Genomic DNA, 19,485 nt, shown 5'->3' with positions numbered 1-19,485 from the left:
GTTTTCCTTAGAGAGGTCTTTCACCTCCTTGGTTAGGTATATTCCCTTTTTTTTTTTTTGGCAGCTATTGTAAAAGGGGTGGAATTCTTGATTTGATTCTCAGCTTGGTTGCTGTTGATGTATAGCAGTGTTACTGATTTGTGTACATTAATTTCGTATCCTGAAAGTTCACTGAATTAACTTCTCAAATCTAGGAGCTTTGTTGGATGAGTCTTTAGGGTTTTCTAGGTATACAACCATAGCATGAGCAAACAGTGACAGGTTGACTTCCTCTTTGCTGATTTGGATGTCCTTTATTTCTTTCTCCTGTCTGATTGCTCTGGCTAGGACTTCCAGTACTATGTTTCATAGAAGTGGTGAAAGGGGGCATCAGTGTCTTGTTCCAGTTCTTGTGGGGGAGTGCTTTCAACTTTTCATTGTTAACCCAATGATCATTCAGAAGCAGGTTATCTAATTTCCATGTATTTACATGGTTTTGGGTGTTCCTTTTGGAGCTGATTTCCAGTTTCACTCCACTGTGGTCTGAGAGAGTACTTGATATAATTTTGATTTTTCTTAAATTTGAGACTTGTTTGTGTCCTTTGCTTTTTAACTTATGTTTCTATTTATATCCTATGGCTTTTATTACCTTAAGGTATGTCCCTTCTATGCCGATTTTGCTGAGGGTTTTTTTTTTTTTTTTTTTTTTTGAGACAAAGTGTCACTCTGTCACCCAGGCTGGAGTGCAGTGGCAGGATCTCGGCACACTACAACCTCTGCCTGCCAGGTTCAAGTGATTCTCCTGCCTCAGCCTCCCAAATAGCTGGGACTACAGGTGCATGCCACCAAGCTTGGCTAATTTTTAGTAGAGACTGGGTTTCACCGTGTTAGCCAGGATGGTCTTGATCTCCTGACTTCGTTATTGGCCCACCTGAGCCTCCCAAAGTGCTGGGATTACAGGCGTGAGCCACCATGCCCGGCCATGAGATTTTTTTTTTTTTTTTTTTTTTTTTGAGACGGAGTCTCGCTCTGTCGCCTAGGCTGGAGTGCAGTGGCTAGATCTCAGCTCACTGCAAGCTCCGCCTCCCGGGTTCCCGCCATTCTCCTGCCTCAGCCTCCGGAGTAGCTGGGACCACAGGCGCCGCCACCTCGCCCGGCTAATTTTTTGTGTTTTTAGTAGAGACGGGGTTTCGCCGTGTTAGCCAGGATGGTCTCGATCTCCTGACCTTGTGATCCGCCCGTCTCGGCCTCCCAAAGTGCTGGGATTACAGGCTTGAGCCACCGCGCCCGGCCGAGATTTTTAATCATAAAGTGATGCTGGATTTTATCAAATGCTTTTTCTGCATCTATTGAGATAATCATGTGATTTTTGTTTTTAATCCTGTTTGTGTGGTGTATCACACTTATTGACTTGCATGTTTTAAACCATCCCTGCATCCCTGGTATGAAGCCCACTTGATCATGGTGGATTATCTTTTTGATATGCTGATGGATTCATTTAGCAAGTATTTTGTGAGAATTTTTACATCTATGTTCACCAGGGATATTGATCTATAGTTTTGTTTTACTGTTTTCTTCTTTCTTGGTTTGGTATTAGGGTGATACTGGCTTCATAGAATGATTTAGGGAGGATTCCTTCTTTCTCTGTCTTTTGTAATAGTTTCAGTAGGACTGGTACTAACTCTTCTTTGAGTATCTGATAGAATTCAGCTGTGAATCCACTTGGTCCTGGACCTTTTTTGGTGGCATCTTATATTACCATTTCAATCTCACTGCTTGTTATTGGCCTGTTCGGAGTTTCTGTTTCTTCTTGGTTTAATCTAGGAGGGTTGTATATTTCCAGTTCCAGGAATTTATCCATCTCCTCTAGGTTTTCCCGTTTGTGTGTGTAAAGGTGTTCATAGTAGCCTTGAATGATCTATTGTATTTTTGTGGTATCAGTTGTAATATCTCCAGTTTGGTTTTTTTTTTTTTTTTTGAGATGGAGTTTCACTCTGTCACCCAGGCTGGAGTGCAGTGGCATGATCTCAGCTCACTGCAAGTTCTGCCTCCCAGATTCATGCCATTCTCCTAACTCAGCCTCCTGGGTAACTGGGACTACAGGCACCCGCCACCACATCTGGCTAATTTTTTGTGTTTTTAGTAGAGATGGGGTTTCACCGTGTTAGCCAGAATGGTCTTGATCTCCTGACCTCATGATCTGCCCGCCTTGGTCTCCCAAAGTGCTGGGATTAAAGGCATGAGCCATTGCGCCCGGCCTCCAGTTTCATTTCTAATTGAGCTTTTAGAATTTTTTTTTTTTTTTTTTGAGACAGTCTCCCTCTGTTGCCCAGGTTGGAGTGCAGTGGTCGCATGATCTCGGCTCACTGCGAACTCTGCCTCTCTGGTTCAACCACTTCTCTGCCTTAGCCTCCTGAGTAGCTGGGATTACAGGCACCCGTCACCACTCCTTTTTTTTTTTTTTTTTAGACGGAGTCTCCCTCTGTTCCATAGGCTGGAGTGCAGTGGTGCGATCTCAGCTCACTGCAAGCTCCGTCTCCCAGGTTCACACCATTCTCCTGCTTCAGCCTCCTGAGTAGCTGGACTACAGGTGCCCGCCACCACATCTGGCTAATTTTTTTGTATTTTTAGTAGACACGGGGTTTCACCGTGTTAGCCAGGATGGTCTCCATCTCCTGACCTCGTGATCAGCCCGCCTCGGCCTCCCAAAGTGCTGGGATTACAGGCGTGAGCCACCACGCCTGGCCACGCCTGGCTAATTTTTGTATTTTAAGTAGAGACGGGGTTTCACCATCTTGGCCAGGCTGGTCTTGAACTCCTGACCGTGTGATTCACCTGCCTTGGCCTCCCAAAGTGTTGGGATTACAGGCGTAAGCCACCACACCCAGCCCAATTTTATTTAACTTTTAAAAGAATCAGCTTTTTGTTTCATTTCTCTATTGTGGGTTTTTTGTTTCAATTTCATTTAGTTCTATTCTGATGCTGATTATTTCTTTTCCTCTGCTGGGCTTGGGTTGGTTTCTTCTTGTTTGTCTAGTTCCTTGAGGTGTAACCTTTAGACTGTCTATTTTTGCTCTTTCAGACTTGTTGATGTAGGCATGTAATGCTATGAGCTTTCCTCTTAGTACTGCTTTTGCTGTATCCCGGAGGTTTTCATGAGTTGTGTCACTATTATCATTCAGTTCAAATCTTTAAAATTTCCATCTTGATTTCATTGTTAACCTAGTGATCATTCAAGAACAGGTTATGTAATTTCCATGTATTTGCATGGTTTTGGGTGTTCCTTTTGAAGTTGATTTCCAGTTTTACTCCACTGTGGTCTGAGCGAGTACTTGATACAATTTTGATTTTCTTAAATTTGAGAACTGTTTATGTCCTTTTGCTTTTTAACATGTTTCTATTTATATCTTATTGTATGTCTTAACGTTGTTGCTATTTTTGATTGGTTCACCTTTTAGTGTTTCTACTTAAGAGTAGTTTACACACCACCGTTACTGTGTTTTTCTGTGCACTTACTATGACCAGTAAGTTTTGTACCTTCAGATGAATTCCTGTTGCTCCTCAACATCCCTTTCTTTCTGATTGAAGTACCCCTTTTAGCATTTCTTATAGGGCAGATCTGGTGTTGAAATCCCTCAGCTTTTGTTTGTCTGGAAAAAGTCTTTCTCCTTTTTTGAAGGATATTTTTACCGGGTATATTATTCTAGGGTAATTCTTTTTTCCTTCAGCACTTCAGATTATCTCTCCTGGCCTGTATGGTTTCCACTGAAAAGTCTGCTGCCAGATGTATTGGAGCTCCATTCTATGTTGTTTTTCTCTTGCTGCTTTTAGGATCCTTTATCCTTGACATTTGGGAGTTTGATTATCAAATGCCTTGAGGTAGTCGTCTTTGGGTTAAATCTACTGTAACCACCTTATACTTAGATATTGATATCTTTCTTTAGGTTTGGGAAGTTTTGCTATCTCTTTGAGTGAATTCTGTACCATTATCTCTTTACCTCGTCTATAAGGACAGTAACTCTTAGATTTGCCCTTTTGAGGCTATTTTCTAGATTTTGTAGGCATGCTTCTGTGTTTTCTTTCTTTTTTTATGATACTTTAAGTTCTAGGGTACATGTGCACAACGTGCAGTTTTGTTACCTATGTATACATGTGCCATGTTGGTGTGCTGCACCTGTTAACTCGTCATTTACATTAGGTATATGTGTTTTCTTTTATCTCCTCTATGTATTTTCAAACAGCCTGCCTTTGAGCTCAGTAATTCTTCTGCTTGATTTAATTCTGCTCTTAAGAGACTCTGATGTATTCTTCAATATGTCAATTGTATGTCTCAACTCCAGAATTTCTACTTGAATCTTTTTGATTATTTCCATCTCTTTGTAGAATTCATCTACTAGAATTCTCAATTCTCTGTTATCTTGAATTTGAGTTTCTTCAAAATAGCTATTTTGAATTGTCTGAAAGGTCACATATCTATTTCTCCAGGATTGGTGCCTGGTGTCTTATTGAGTTCATTTGCTGAGGTCCGTGTTCTCCTGGATAGTCTCGATGCTTGGGGAAGTTCATGAGTGTTTGGGCGTTGAAAGTTAGGTTTTCGTTATTGTCTTCGCCGTCCAGGCTTGTTTGTATTCATCTTCCTTGGGAAGGCTGTCCAGGTGTTCAGAAGGACTTGGGTATTGTGATCTAAGTCACATCTGCATCAGGGGACATCCCAAGCACAGTAATACTATGGTTCGCGCAGATTCATAGTGATATCACTTTGGTGATCTTGGTATGATCCGGAAGATTTCTGGATGACCAGGCAGAGAGTCTTGTTCCCTTACTTTCTGTCTCTCTCTGTGCTGAGCCACCTGGATCTGGGTTTGGGGTGACAAGCACCCCTGTGGTGATGACCAATGGGACTGCACTGGGTCAGACCTGAAGCCAGCACAGCACTGGGTCTTTCCCACGGCCCACTGTGACCACTACCAGGCTACCACCTATGTTAGATCAAGGTCCTAAGGCTCTGCAATCAAGTGGCAAAGCAGCCAGACTGGTGTCCTTCCCTTCAGGAGCAGTAAGTTCCCCCAGGCCCTGGGCAGGTGCAGAGAATGCCATTCAGGGGTCAGGGACTGGAGTCAAAAATCATAGAAACCTACCTGGTATTCTGTTGTACTGTGGCTGAGCTGGCACTCAAACCACGATGCAGACCTTTCGCACTCTTCCCTTTCTTTTTTTCTTTTCTTTTTATTCATTTATTTTTTGAGACAGTCTTACTGTGTCGCCTAGGCTGGAGTGCAGTGGTGCAATCTCGGCTCACTGCAACCTCCACCTCCTGGGTTCAAGCGATTCTCGTGCCTCAGCCTCCCAAGTAGCTGGGATTGCAGGCGCCCACCACCACAGCCAGCTAATTTCTAGTAGAGATGGGGTTTCACCAGGTTGGCTGGATCTCCTGACCTCAAGTAATCCACCCGCCTCAGCCTCCCAAAGTCCTGGGATTCTAGGGGTGAGCCACCGCATCCTGTCCCCTTCTCTTTCTACACATAGAGGCGCCTCACCCCATGGCCACTACCACCACAGGCCCATAGGGAGTACTGCTAGGCTACTGCCAATGTTCCTTTAAGGTCCATGGGCTCTTCAGTCAGCTTGCGGTGAACGCTGCCAGGCCTAGGAATTACCCTTCAGGGCAGCGTGCTCCACCTTGGCCCAAGGCAGGTCCAGAAATGCCATCCACGAGCCAAGGCCTGGGATTAGGGACCCCAAAAGCCCGCTTGGTGCTCTACCCCACTGTGGTTGAGCTGGTACCTAAGGTGCAAGACAAAAGTCCCCTTTACTTTTCCCTCTACTTTTCTCAAGCAGGAGTCTCTCCCCATAGCCACAACAGCTGGGAATATGCTGGTTCTCACCTGAAACCAGCATCTCTGAGTCCACTCAAGGCCCTTGACATTCTACCTGGGTATTATTGCTGGTTCTTCAGAGCCCAAGGGCTCTTTAATCAGTAGGTGATGAATCCTGCCTGGGCTGGGTCCTTCCCTTCAAAGCATCAGGTTTCCCTTCTGGCCCAGGGTATGTCTAGAAATGTCATCCAAGAGCTAGGGCCCAGAATGGGGGCCTCACAACCCTGACTCTTGTCCTATCCTACTGTAGCTGAGCTGGTATCCAAGATACAAGACAAAGTCTTCACTCTTCCTTCTTTTCTCCTGAAGCAGAAAGAAGGGGCCTTTTTTGGAGCTTTGAGCTGTGCTGCCTTGGGTTGGGGTGATGTAAGCACTCTCTTAGCTACCCTGACTGGTGTCTCAGTAGATCACGTCCCCTACCCCTCTACCCCCAGTTTACAAGCTCTGAGCTCAGATCAGCATTAGGACTTACCTAGGGATTGCAGTCTTTGTGGCCTAGACTGTTTCTCAGGTTCACTTAGGGCCACAGAGCACTCCAGCCCATGGTGGCGAGGCTTTCCAGAACTCGAGCTCTGACCACTGGGGTGGGCAATTCCCCTCTGTCTAGGGCCAGAATCAAATGTTCCCCCTGTGGGTGGCCATCAGCTGAGTACAGCCCAGGTCTGCTTTCTGCTGTGACAGGGCAGTGCTGATTTTAATGCAAAGCCTCACAGTTGCTGTGCTCTCCCTCTCCCAACTGCACAGATTCTCCGCGCCATGCAGGGGTGGGAGAAGGGTGACGTCAGCAATTCAAGACTGTTTTTCCCACCTTCAGTGCCTCTTTCAGCAATAGAAAGTAAAAACCAGACGCTGATGAGTGCTCACCTGATGTTTGGTTCCTATGAAGGTGCTCCCTTTGTACAGATACTTGTGAAACTTAGTGTTCCTCTTGTAGGGATGATCAGTGGAGGCCTCTATTTGGCCATCTTACTCTATCTTTGGTTAAATGTTTCAAGTGTCATTCCTTGGAATAGAGTTCCCACCAAAAGACTAAATTTTTAGGGAGCACTTGCTGTGATAGAACAGTATGAAGAGCCAATCTGAGTCTAACAGCATCGAAAAGCTCCAAAAGAAACTTCACATCAAATACAATTAAGTTTATTGGCACTAAGACTGATTCACAAATTGTGCGGCACTCAATCAGAAGGGGTTCAGCGAGCTCTGCTGCAGCAGTGTGAGCAGTGAGCTTTTATAGGCTGATGAGAAATAGGACAAAATACATTTGCTCTATTTAAGTGGAAGAACTCTAGTTGGTAACTGGTATTTTCTGACTGGTAAAGTCTCTGGCTTTGCTTTACTGTTTACATTGGGCTTTGCTTTGCCTGCATGGGAACCTAAAGCTCTGGAGTCATCTCCCCCGCAATGGCCTCTCAACGAAAATTTTTTGCACCTAGGATAGAATTCAGTTCTGTTAACCTATATCTTATTGAAAAAAATACCTAAATTGGCCATTCAAGTTTATAATTGTAACATTTCAATAGGAGATAGCACAGATTTACATAAGTTGATCTTTAAAGTTTTATGCTAGGTCTTATAATTCTTTTCCAGGTTAAAGCCAATTCACAAGGAGACTGGTCAAGAGAAATAAGAGAATTACCGTTACTTAATGCAATGCCGCTACATAGTTGGCTCATACTCCATAGTAGGAGCAGTCACAGGGAAGCCATGTCCTTAAAGAGTCATCTACAGAGTGTCACAGCCCCCATGGGCATAACTATGAAACCAGCAGAAATGTAAGTAGAGCAGAAATTACTTCCAATTTGAAAATCAGTTAACAATCTTAAAGTATAACAACTAAAATATTGTAGGAATTGGTCACTGTATCAAAACCTTAAAAGTCTGTAAAGTCTAATCTCTAGTCAAAAAATATTAAAACAGACTTTGTGATATATGGTTTATGGCTATTAAGATACATGTTGTAGAAGGTATGAGAATTAAGAACTTGATGTGAATGGATGGAGAATATTAAGAATTCTCAGTCATGTTTCAAAAAAACTGAACTGAAACTTTCTAGAGCAGTTTTAGGTTTACAGCAAAATTAAGAGGAAGTTACAGAGACTTCTCATATATATCCTGCCCCCAATAATGCATAGCCTCCCCCATCAACATCCCCTACCAGTGTGGTACATTTGTTACAGCCGATGAGCCCACATTGAAATATCATAATCACCCAAAGTCCATAGTTTACAGTAGGGTTTACTCTTGGAATTGTACATTCTACTGGTTTGGACAAATGTATATGACTTGTATCCACCATCGGTTTCATGCAGAGTATTTGTCACTGCCCTAAAAGTCTTCTGTGCGTCACCTAATTATCCCTTTTTACCACCACCTACCCCTTGCGCCACAACCTCTGAGGACAATTTTTTTTTTTTTTTTTTACCATGTCCATGGTTTTGCCTTTTTAGAATGTCATCTAGTTAGACTCACACAGTATGCAGTGTTCTCAGCCTTGGCTTCTTTTGCTTCGACCTTGGATGATAAAATCTGTAGAACAAACCATCAGGGCACAGGTTTACCTGTATAACAAACCTGCATGTGTATCCCTGAACCTAAACATTTTCTTTTTTTTAAAAAAGGGTTAGGTTCTGGTTAAGTAGCGTCTCCTGAGGGCAGGGCCTGTTAGGAACACAGGGCCCTGGTGTATTTCACAATAGTTTATTTTCTCCTTTCCCTGCTGGAAGCACGAAACAATTTTCCTCTGGTATTTATTGTGAGGACCTGGTCAAGCTCCTAGAGGTAAAACTCTCAAAATTGTGGGAGCCTCCTATGACTGGGTATACCTGGAGTTTTTAACCCTCACAGTTGTCCATGCTGAGCCTGCAGTAATTCATCAGTTACAGTTTAGATCACCTGACACAGGAACTGTTATCCTGGGAAGTTTCTTGAGTCTTTGCTCCAGCTAGCCAGGACTCCCTGTTTTGCTTATTTGTCTCTTCAATATAGGAGGCAGTGATTTGCCTTGTGTCCTCACCTCTCTTGAAAATCCTAGGAGAACTGTTCATTTTTTTCAGTCTGTTTAGCGTTTGACTTGTTAGGACAGAGTAGTGACTTCAAAGCTCCTTACAAGTAGAATCGGAAACTGAAAGTCTACTGTCTTTTTTTTTTTTTTTTTTTTTTGAGACGGAGTCTCGCTCTGTCGCCCAGGCTGGAGTGCAGTGGCCAGATCTCAGCTCACTGCAAGCTCCGCCTCGCCTCCCGGGTTTACACCATTCTCCTGCCTCAGCCTCCTGAGTAGCTGGGACTACAGGTGCCTGCCACCTCGCCCGGCTAGTTTTTTTGTATTTTTTAGTAGAGACGCGGTTTCACTGTGTTAGCCAGGATGGTCTCGATCTCCTGACCTCGTGATCCGCCCGTCTCGGCCTCCCAAAGTGCTGGGATTACAGGCTTGAGCCACCGTGCCCGGCTGTCTTTTTTCTTTTAAACATATTTTCTACTGAAATGCATATCTTGCCTTTTTATCGTGTCTTACTTTATATTTAATTAGCTGTCTGAGATGTTTATCATGTTTCACTGGTCAGTACCTTTTGAATATGCATGCTATATTTTTTAGGATTGAAGTAGATGGGGATGCTAACTCCTATATAGACACATTACGGAAATATACCAGACCAACACTGCAGATGGTAAGTGTCTAGTTGATACATGTACAGTCTTTAGTTATTGTTCTAAACCATTTTGATAAGTATTTTAGAATTCAAAATGTTGTTGTTGGTTTCCTGAACTTGCCAACAAAAGCAGATTAACCTGCATAATATAGCTGAATACAAACTTTCATGGTTTAGCTATTCCTGAATATCACAATCTTAAGCTAATTTTCTGAGGCTTGGGGACCTGTAATTACTTTTAAAATCTCCTAACTTGAAAAAAACACACCATACAAGTGTAAAGTAGTGTGGGTATTAACAATCACCACATTCGTTAACTTTCATCCCCAGATGTAACCTGCCAAGTCTATGATCACTATCTTCTAGCCTGTGTTATTCTTCTTGCCTGGTGTTTTTCTTTTCTTTTTTTTTTTTTTTTTCTTTTGAGACGAAGTCTTGCTCCATGGCCCAGGCTGGAGTGCAGTGGTATGATCTCAGCTCACTGTAACCTCTACCTCCTGGTTCAAGCAATTCTCCTGCCTCAGCCTCCCGAGTAGCTGGGATTACAGGCGCCTACCATCACACCCCACTAATTTTTGTATTTTTAGTAGAGATGGGGTTTCACCATGTTGGCCAGACTGGATCACCTCAAGTGATCCACCCGCCTTGGCCTCCCAAAGCACTGGGATTACAGGCATGAGCCACCGTGCCTGGCAATTCTTGCCTGGTATTTTTCTAGGAGCTTGTTCTTTCCTTTCTTCCATTCAGTGTCTTAGACCAAGTTGTCATTATGTTTTATCTGAATTACTACAGCAAATTCTTCTTATTATTATTTTTTGAGATAGAGTCTGGCTCTGTCGCCCAGGCTGGGGTGCAGTGGTGTGATCTGGGCTCACTGCAAGCTCCGCCTCCTGGGTTCACGCCATTCTCCTGCCCCAGCCTCTCAAGTAGCTGGGACTACAGGCGCCTGCCACCATGCCCGGCTAATTTTTTGTATATTTAGTAGAGACGGGGTTTCACCGTGTTAGCCAGGATGTCTTGGTCTCCTGACCTCGTGATCAGCCCGCCTTGGCCTCCCAAAGTGCTGGGATTACAGGCGTGAGCCACTGTGCCCAGCCCCTTGAGCCTGTTTTTAACCCATCCTTGTCAACACAGTGATAAGTTCCTGGAAACTGAATAGGATGGAAATGATATTGCAGGCTTAAGCAATTGATGTATATTGCCAAATTGCCTCTTGCAGCAATTGCTGTAATTTATAATTATAATTTATAACATTAATGTTAACTATAATTTACATCAGTATTAACTATAATTTACAACACTATAATTTAAACACTTAATAATTTAATGTTAATTATAGTTTGTAATGTTAATTATAATTTGTTTCTTCCACATATTCGCCCTTCCAATTGTTTAATGTAACTAATAATTATAACTAATTATAATTTTCTAATACATACCATATAATTGATATAATTGTTATAATTTATAACATGGCTCTAGATCCTTCACCCTCTTGGGTTCAAATATTTTCTTAATAAATTGACTCTAGCTTGTCAGTCTTCCACCTAAGTTGCCTGCTCGAGATGGTTTTTCTTTCCTGTATCACTGTTGTTGTATCTTATGGAATGTCATGTTGGCTGGTTTTCAAGGTGATTTGTATCCTGCCCAATGATGACAAACACAGATATGACAGTATAAAAAGATACCTATGTACCAAATGCCCGATTCCAAGCCAATGTGTAGTGAAAAAGACCTTAGAAAAAGTCCAGGCAAGGACCATTGTCACCAAGATCGCCCAGCAGATGAATTGCAAGATGGGAGGAGCCCTCTGGAAGGTGGAGACTGACGTACGTTGTATTTCATTGACTTCATTTAACTCATATCTAATAAAACTTAAGATTCTCTTAATTGTTTTTTTTTTTTTTTTTTTTTTTTTTGAGACGGAGTCTTGCTCTGTCGCCCAGACTGGAGTGCAGTGGCCGGATCTCAGCTCACTGCAAGCTCCACCTCCCGGGTTCACGCCATTCTCCTGCCTCAGCCTCCCGAGTAGCTGGGACTACAGGCGTCCGCCACATCGCCCGGCTAGTTTTTTGTTATTTTTTAGTAGAGACGGGGTTTCACCATGTTAGCCAGGATGGTCTCGATCTCCTGACCTCGTGATCCACCCGTCTCGACCTCCCAAAGTGCTGGGATTACAGGCTTGAGCCACCGCGCCCGGCCTCTTAATTGTTAATGCTTAAATTTTGCTCACGTTCTAACTCTACTACCTTTTCAAAAAAAACTTAAGGTACAAAGAACAATGTTCGTTGGCATTGATTGTTTCCACGATATCGTAAATCGACAGAAATCAATAGCAGGATTTGTGGCAAGTACCAATGCTGAATTAACAAAGTAAGTAAGCTCTGGTAGATATTGTTTAGTTGGTAGCTGACTGTGGACCAAACAGAAAAGATGAACCTAATTAATATTTGTTAACTCAAGAGGTTGGGAATTTGACAGATGAGTTATTCTTAGTCATGTGCTGTCCTGATTTTGCTGGCAAAGTTATGTTCCCAGAACATTTTTGCACGATTGGCTGCTCTACATCATTTTCCATTGCTGCCTAACATACCACAAACGTGGCAGTTGATGACAATGCCCTTCTCTATCTGCACAGTTCTTCTCACCAGACACCTGGTAGTTCACAGCTCTCAGGACCTTACAAGGCATAAATGAAGGTATCAGCCAAGCCACATTATCATCTGGAGGCTGGGCAGCCCTCCCCTTCCAAGCTCATGTCATTGTGGCTGAATCCATTTCTTTGTGGTTGGATGACAGAGGTCCTTGTTTTTTTTGTTTTGTTTTTATTGTTGGCTGTCAGCTGCAGGCCAGTCTTGATTTCTCTCACATAGCAAACCCCTCTCCATCTTCCAACCAGCCAGGGCATATTGAGCCCTTGTTCTGTGTTGAATCTGACCACCTCTTCTGCCATCAGCCAGAAAAAACATCCCTGCTTTTAAAGGAGCTCATTTTCCCATTTGGAAAACCTTTATCATAAAGTCAATGGAGCCATATAGCATAACATAATCACAGGGGTGGTATCCTGCCGTGATCACAGGCTCCAGGGATTAGAACAGGTAGAGTTCTGTCTACCATAGGCTCTGCTCAGTAAATGTCTTAAATGGATATCACTAACACATAGTGAAATATTTGAGATGTGCGTGGGTAAAGAGACATTGAAACATAATAAGTGGTCAGAGATCTGTAAGTAGAAGATCTTGTCTTCATATACTTGCATGTGATGTACTTCCGAGAGGAGACGTACGTCTATATCCCATGCTCTTGTTTTCTCCCAGGGCGCTTTTATTTTCTGTTCTCAGAGTAGAAACCACGCTGTACCTTGAAATAAGTTTGCAGTCTTAAATTTGCCGTCCTTTGCGCATTACTTGATGTGTGACCATTGCAAATTACCTCTATGTTTAACAATGATCGTGGCCCACTAGGTATAATTCAGGAATCTTTTAAGGAAGATCCATCTTTATTTCCATAGATGATTACTTTTTTTCCAGTCATATTCTGCTTCAATATGATAACACTGTTTCGTTCTACTTTTTGTTTGAAAATAACAATCATAGGGAAAAATTATACTTTCAATTATTCAACAGATGCTTTTTCAAGTAATAAACTTATTTTAATAGTGTAAAATCTGCTTTCCAATCAATGAAAGACAAACTTCCAGAAAAATTATGAAAATAGCCAATACCTTGAACAAAGAGAAACACACATAGCTAAGTAAATATCACAATTACGTACTCCAAACCCAAGAGAGCAGAGACCATCACGAACCAAATCATTCTTGGAGCTGTCAACAGATTTTTCTGAGTGGCTGCCATGTTCCGATGCTGACACTGGCAGTGAAAATGTGGAGCCAAGACGCCTGGTCATACCCTATGAATTAAATCCTAGTGAGAAGAGGCAGACAGACAGATACATATCACAATATGTCAGGTGGTCAGATGGGGTTACTCTGAAGTAAACAAGAATGCAGTAAGGGGATAGAAACTTGAGACAGCATACCATTTTACTGGATATGTTGAAGTTGTCACAACAGCTGCCACCATTCCAAAGCAAACCCCTTCCTCAGTGAGGGGGAACATGTAGGAGCCACTGTTGAGAGCATTGATCCCAAAGCAGGAGCCATGGGGAGCACAGGGTTTTCCTTTTATTGCACTCCCCCGTAGGCGAAACTGCAGTCGTCTTGTACAATAAAGCATGACTAATTTGTAGTAATGTGAATAAATGCTTCCATTCTATTTGACTATTTGTATGCACTCAGAATTTTCTAAAATGCCTAAGATCAAAAGAGACCAACCAAGACTTTGATCTCTGTGGCGATATGAATTGATGCTAAAATGTCCTCAACTACTGATAGCAATATTTTTTTGCTCGTAGTTTAATGCAGACTCAAAATGAGATTTTAAGAATCTTGTTTTCCAAACTGGTGGTTTGTTTTTTCTGTGAACAGGTGGTACTCTCAATGTGTCATCCAGAAAACAGGAGAAGAGCTTGTGAAAGAGCTGCAGACCTGCTTGAAAGGTCAGTGTCTTGTAGAGGTTGGGGAACCCGACACTATACAAGTAGTTCTCTACCAGTGGACCTGTTGCCTCCAGAGGACACTTAGTAATGACTGAACCTTTAGTGTTTGGGATCTCAACTGGGGTGGAGGTGGTACTGCCATTGAGTCTAGTGGGTAGAAGACAAAGATGCCGCTAAACATCCTAGCATGCATAGGTTGACCCCATCTCCACCACCTCCACCACAAATTTTCCGGATCAAAACTTCCATAGTGCTGTTGCTGAGGAACCCCGGAATAGACAGGACTCATGCAGTAAAACTGCCCTGAAAGCTACAGTGTTGGGAATAGACAGGACTTAAGCAGTAAAATTGCCCTGAAAGCTGCAGTGTTAAAAGATGGACTTAGAATTTGTCAAAAGCAGCAAAGGCTAGTTTGTTCCAAGTTACGGTTTATTTACACAAGCTTCTGATTTCCTCTCAGCTGCCCTGGATGTCTGGTGTGAAAACGAATCATCGATGCCGCATTCTGTTATTGTGTATCGGGACGGAGTGGGAGATGGTCAGCTTCAAGCATTGCTTGACCATGAAGCGAAAAAGATGTCGACCTACTTAAAAACCCTCTCTCCTAACAAGTAGGTTGTATTAATTGTAAAGTGTAGTGACTCATCCCTGTAATCCCGGCACTTTGGGTGGTCAAGGTGGGCAGATCACTTAAGCCCAGGAGTTCAAGACCAGCTTAGGCAACGTAGAGGGACCCTGTCTCTACAAAAAATAAAAAAAATTAGCTGAGCCCGGTGGCGTGTGCCTGCAGTCCCAGCTACTCAGAAAGCTGAGGTGGGCAGGTCACTTGAGCCTAGGAGCACTGCACTCATACCTGGGTGACACAGTGAGACCTTGTCTCAAAAAAAATCATACTGTGAAGATTTTAGCTTGACAGTTTAGTCTTTGAAAAAAAATCTGATGTTTTTTAGGGGAAAACCAATACAATATGTGATGAGAGCAGGCGCTTGATATAAATAGTGGCTTCTGTGAATGAGAGTAGGAGCTTGATATAAATAGTGGCTTCTGTGCATGGGTGGAGGGAGCGCGGGGAAGACCCTTCTGCTTTGATTTTGTGTTCCACGCCCAAGTCAGAATGCAAAGCAGAATTGGACCTGGCAGGAGCAGACTGCTTCCACCATAAAGCTCCAGCTGAATCTTCCTACTTTATTTCAAGCCTTGCTTTGGGAGGGCTTGTTAACCTCAGATAATCATAGAAATCCATGAACGGCCCGGCATGGTGGCTCACGCCTGTAATCCCAGCACTTTGAGAGGCGGAGGCGGGTGGATCACTTGAGGCCAGGAGTTTGAGACCAGCCTGGCCACCATAGCAAAACCCCATCTCTGCTAATAAAAATACAAAAATTAGCCAGGCGTGGTGGCGCACACCTGTAATATCAGCTACTTGGGAGGCTGAGCCATGAGAATCGCTTGAACCTGGGAGAGGGAGGCTGTAGTGGGCTGAGATCATGCCACTGCACTCCAGCCTGGGGGACAGAGTCAGACTCCATCTCAAAAAAAGAAGAAATCCATGAACGTAGCCTGCCAACAGTTCACACTTATCCTGGACTTTTGTGTATCTCCAGACTGGAGGAGCCAGCGGGAGGGAATCTCCAGCCCTAAGACTTACAAAACCTGGAAAACTCCACTTTTGTAAAACTCCTGTTTCCTGAGGGCCCGCTGCCCAGCCGGGATTGTAGGAATGATCCTAAAGTTGTGAGGAAGGGACCCTTCCCCTGGGATGTGGGTGGCTATGAATAAATACCTCCTCATTTACTGCTTCAATTGGGCACATGGAGCTTAGACAGTAAAATTAGGGTGTAAGGAGGGCTGCTGTCCATTCTTCTTCTTAATGGGTCCTAAATGTAAAACAGATGTTTTAATACACTGTATACTTCTGAGGTAAGACTGAGTAAACCTAGAGACACTTACCCTAAATTTTTTTAAGTTTCACTCTAGCTTTCATTGTGGTGAAGAAACGAATAAACACTAGATTTTTTCTTAAGCGTGGAAGCGATTTTCAAAATCCACCTCCAGGAACAGTTATTGACATAGAGTTGACTAGGAATGAATGGTAAGTCACCTGTATTTTTTGTATCTGGATCTATAATTTTCTCAATTTGCTTCAGTTCAGTACAATCACTTAATTCCAATAAATTTACCTTAAAGCGTTTCTGATTGTTTTTTTTTTTTTTTTTTTTTGAGACGGAGTCTTGCTCTGTCGCCCAGGCTGGAGTGCAGTGGCCAGATCTCAGCTCACTGCAAGCTCTGCCTCCTGGGTTTACGCCATTCTCCTGCCTCAGCCTCCCAAGTAGCTGGGACTACAGGCACCCGCCACCTCGCCCGGCTAGTTTTTTGTATTTTTTTTAGTAGAGACAGGGTTTCACTGTGTTAGCCAGGATGGTCTCGATCTCCTGACCTCGTGATCCGCCCGTCTCGGCCTCCCAAAGTGCTGGGATTACAGGCTTGAGCCACCGCGCCCGGCCCATTTCTGATTCTTTAGAACTAATTTGGTCTGTTTTTTTACTATTGGGTAGAGATTCCTCATTTGGATCTAGAAATTGCAATTAGTCTTTTGGTTGTCGAAGTTCCTTCATCAAACATTTGTAAATGTCTGTGACCACATAAGAGTTAACTTCAGTGTGGCCCTAAAACCCTTTAAATTATGAATACAAAAGATAGCAAGTGATGTTTATATTAACAATTTGGAGTCATCACAAATCGAATTATATTGACTATATCATGACCATCAAAATGTTTATGCAGTAGCCTAAGAGGTTATCTATCTGTCTGTCTGTCTGTCTCTGTCTATCTATCTGATGGAGTCTTGCTCTGTCGCCTAGGCTGGAGTACAGTGGCGCAATCTCAGCACACTGCAACCTCTGCCTCCCAGGTTCAAGCAATTCTCCTGCCTCAGCCTCCTGAGCAGCTGGGATTACAGGTGCCTGCCACCACGCCCAGCTAATGTTTTGTATTTTTAGTAGAGATGGGGTTTCACCATGTTGGCCAAGCTGGTCTCGAACTCCTGACCTCAAGTGATCCACCCACCTTGGTGACCCAAGGTGCTGGGATTACAGGTGTGAGCCACCACGTCCAGCCAGAGGTTTCTATTTTAAAAATGTCTTTCTGCTTTAAAACAGCAGTGTGGGGCTGGGCGTGGTGGCTCATGCCTGTAATCTCAGCACTTTGGGAGGCCAAGGCGGGCGGATCATGAGGTCCAGAGATCAAGAGCATCCTAGCTAACATGATGAAACCCCATCTCTACTAAAAATACAAAACATTAGCCGGGTGTGGTGGTGGGTGCCTGTAGTCTCAGCTACTCAGGAGGCAGAGGCAGGAGAATGGTGTGAACCTGGGAGGCGGAGCTTGCAGTGAGCGAAGATTGCACCACTGCACTCTAGCCTGGGCGACAGAGCGAGACTCTGTCCCAAAACATAAAAAAATAAAAAAATAAACAGCAGTGTGAAAAAAGAGACCAGTTTCTTTCATGTGAAACATTTTGTATGACACTTATTCTTTGTTATCCTGAACAAAGAAATGATGTGTTCAGAAAGTAATACTGAATAGGCTACAAAATAGTTTCATATAGTCAGCCCTGTTGTTCATGGATGCAAGGAAAGTAATTCCAAACAGTGATTTAGAAGTCTTTTTCTTGTTATGAGGATGTAAGTCATTATGAGTGAGAGCCAGCCTTTAAGACATTAAGATTAGACATAACTTCCAGAAGATGAAATGGTTAGAGACATTCTATATAAAAATGTACTGAAAAAAGAAAAGATATAAAAAGGAATAAAGGCCATAAGAATGTCTAATGAAAAGGTCAATTTGTATTTGAATATCTAACAAACATGAATATAGTTAAAATGAAGAAAAATCAGTGGAAGGGTTAAAAGAGTAGGTTAGACATAAAAGAAAACAAATTGTTAACTGGAACATATGTTCACAAAATTTCCATAATGCAGTGGAGAGCCATAAAGATGTGGAAGATATAAAAAAATGTTTAGAAAAATGTAAGGCAAAATAAGATTTGCTCTATATCTAATAGAAGTTTCAGTAGTAGATAAGATATGATGGGGGTGTGGTGGGGTGGAGCAATATTCAAAGAGAAAGTCTGAGATTCTGAATCCTCAGATTGAAGAATAACAAGATTTGGGCAAAGATCAGTAAAAGTTCACACTTAGAAATGTTATAGCGAAACTTCAGCAGGCATAAGAAAATCTAAAAGCAACCACAGGAATAATATATTTACAAACAATAAAAATCACATTCAGCAAGAGTAGAAACAAGAATACTATGAAATATCTTTAAAATGCTTAAAAATAGCCATCAAACTAGAATTTGATACCCAGCTAACTTATCAAGGGTGACAGTGAAATACAAACATGCTCAGTTTGTGCATATACAGTATATACATTAGCAGATCCACCAGACCCTCACTGAGAGAACTACCCCAAAAGACTGTATTTTAGGAAGAAGGAAATCGAACAGTGAAGGGAGAATGAAATGCAAGAAGCAATGCTGATGAGTTACGATGGCGCATAAAAAAGCCTTGATTTCATAAATGACAATTTATAGGGTATATTAAAACAAGACCTGGCCGGGCGTGGTGGCTCACACCTGTAATCCCAGCACTTTGGGAGGCTGAGGCGGGTGAATCGCGAGGTCAAGAGTTCGAGACCAGCCTGACCAACATGGTGAAACCCTGTTTCTACTAAAAATACAAAAATTAGCTGGGCATGGTGGTGGGCACCTGTAATCCCAGCTACTTGGGAGGCTGAGGCAGGAGAATTGCTTTAACCCAGGAGGTAGAAGTTGCAGTGAGCTGAGATTGCATCACTGCACTCCAGCCTGGGCAACAGAGCGAGACTGTGTCAAAAAAAAAAAAAACCAAAACCCTAAAATACTGGATATAACACTTACATAGAAAAGGAGTTATGAGGTTAAAGCATAATAAGATTCTTCAGTTATTAGGGAAAATGATAAAGCTTCTGGTGCTTTATACTTAAAGCAGTTACATAAATGAAAGACTTAACGTGAAACCACAGTGGAAATCATGACATACCAAGAGTTAGGAAGAAATGAAGTAAAATGAAGGAAAGGCAGAAACATTTGATCAATCTAGTGCAAGGCAGGAAAGGATTAAAGGAAGGAGCAAATAAAAAGTATCATAAACATAAAGTACAACATAAGATTGTAAACATAAAAATAAATTCAATATTTATAACACACACATAGATCAATCTTATGGGTTGTATTAAGAAGTTTAAATATAGTCCAGTGATCCTCAGCGAGGCAGCAGGCCTCCATCCCAGGATCTCTGAATGGAATTATCTACGGCCATATCAGATCAAATGCGCCAATCTTGTTTCTTCCTCTAGGTTTCAGTGCATGTACTTGAAGTCAAAATC

The 19,485-nt window shown here is 42.6% G+C and overlaps 1 protein-coding gene across 1 annotated transcript in view; it reads left to right on the top strand.

Moving 5' to 3' along the window:
• PIWIL3 (piwi like RNA-mediated gene silencing 3) overlaps window positions 1–19,485 on the top strand; it is a 40,566-nt gene that overhangs the window by 20,316 nt on the left and 765 nt on the right. Inside the window, 7 exon segments of the mRNA NM_001195743.1 lie at window positions 7,443–7,627; window positions 9,448–9,520; window positions 11,134–11,331; window positions 11,772–11,875; window positions 13,989–14,059; window positions 14,520–14,670; window positions 16,026–16,151. Of these exon segments, the coding sequence (NP_001182672.1) occupies window positions 7,443–7,627; window positions 9,448–9,520; window positions 11,134–11,331; window positions 11,772–11,875; window positions 13,989–14,059; window positions 14,520–14,670; window positions 16,026–16,151 (908 nt within the window).

Source organism: Macaca mulatta, chromosome 10 (assembly GCF_049350105.2).
Source record: "Macaca mulatta isolate MMU2019108-1 chromosome 10, T2T-MMU8v2.0, whole genome shotgun sequence".
Classification (NCBI taxonomy): domain Eukaryota; kingdom Metazoa; phylum Chordata; class Mammalia; order Primates; family Cercopithecidae; genus Macaca; species Macaca mulatta.
The sequence above is the reverse complement of the archived record's forward strand: the minus strand, read 5'-3'. Positions and strand labels throughout refer to the sequence as shown.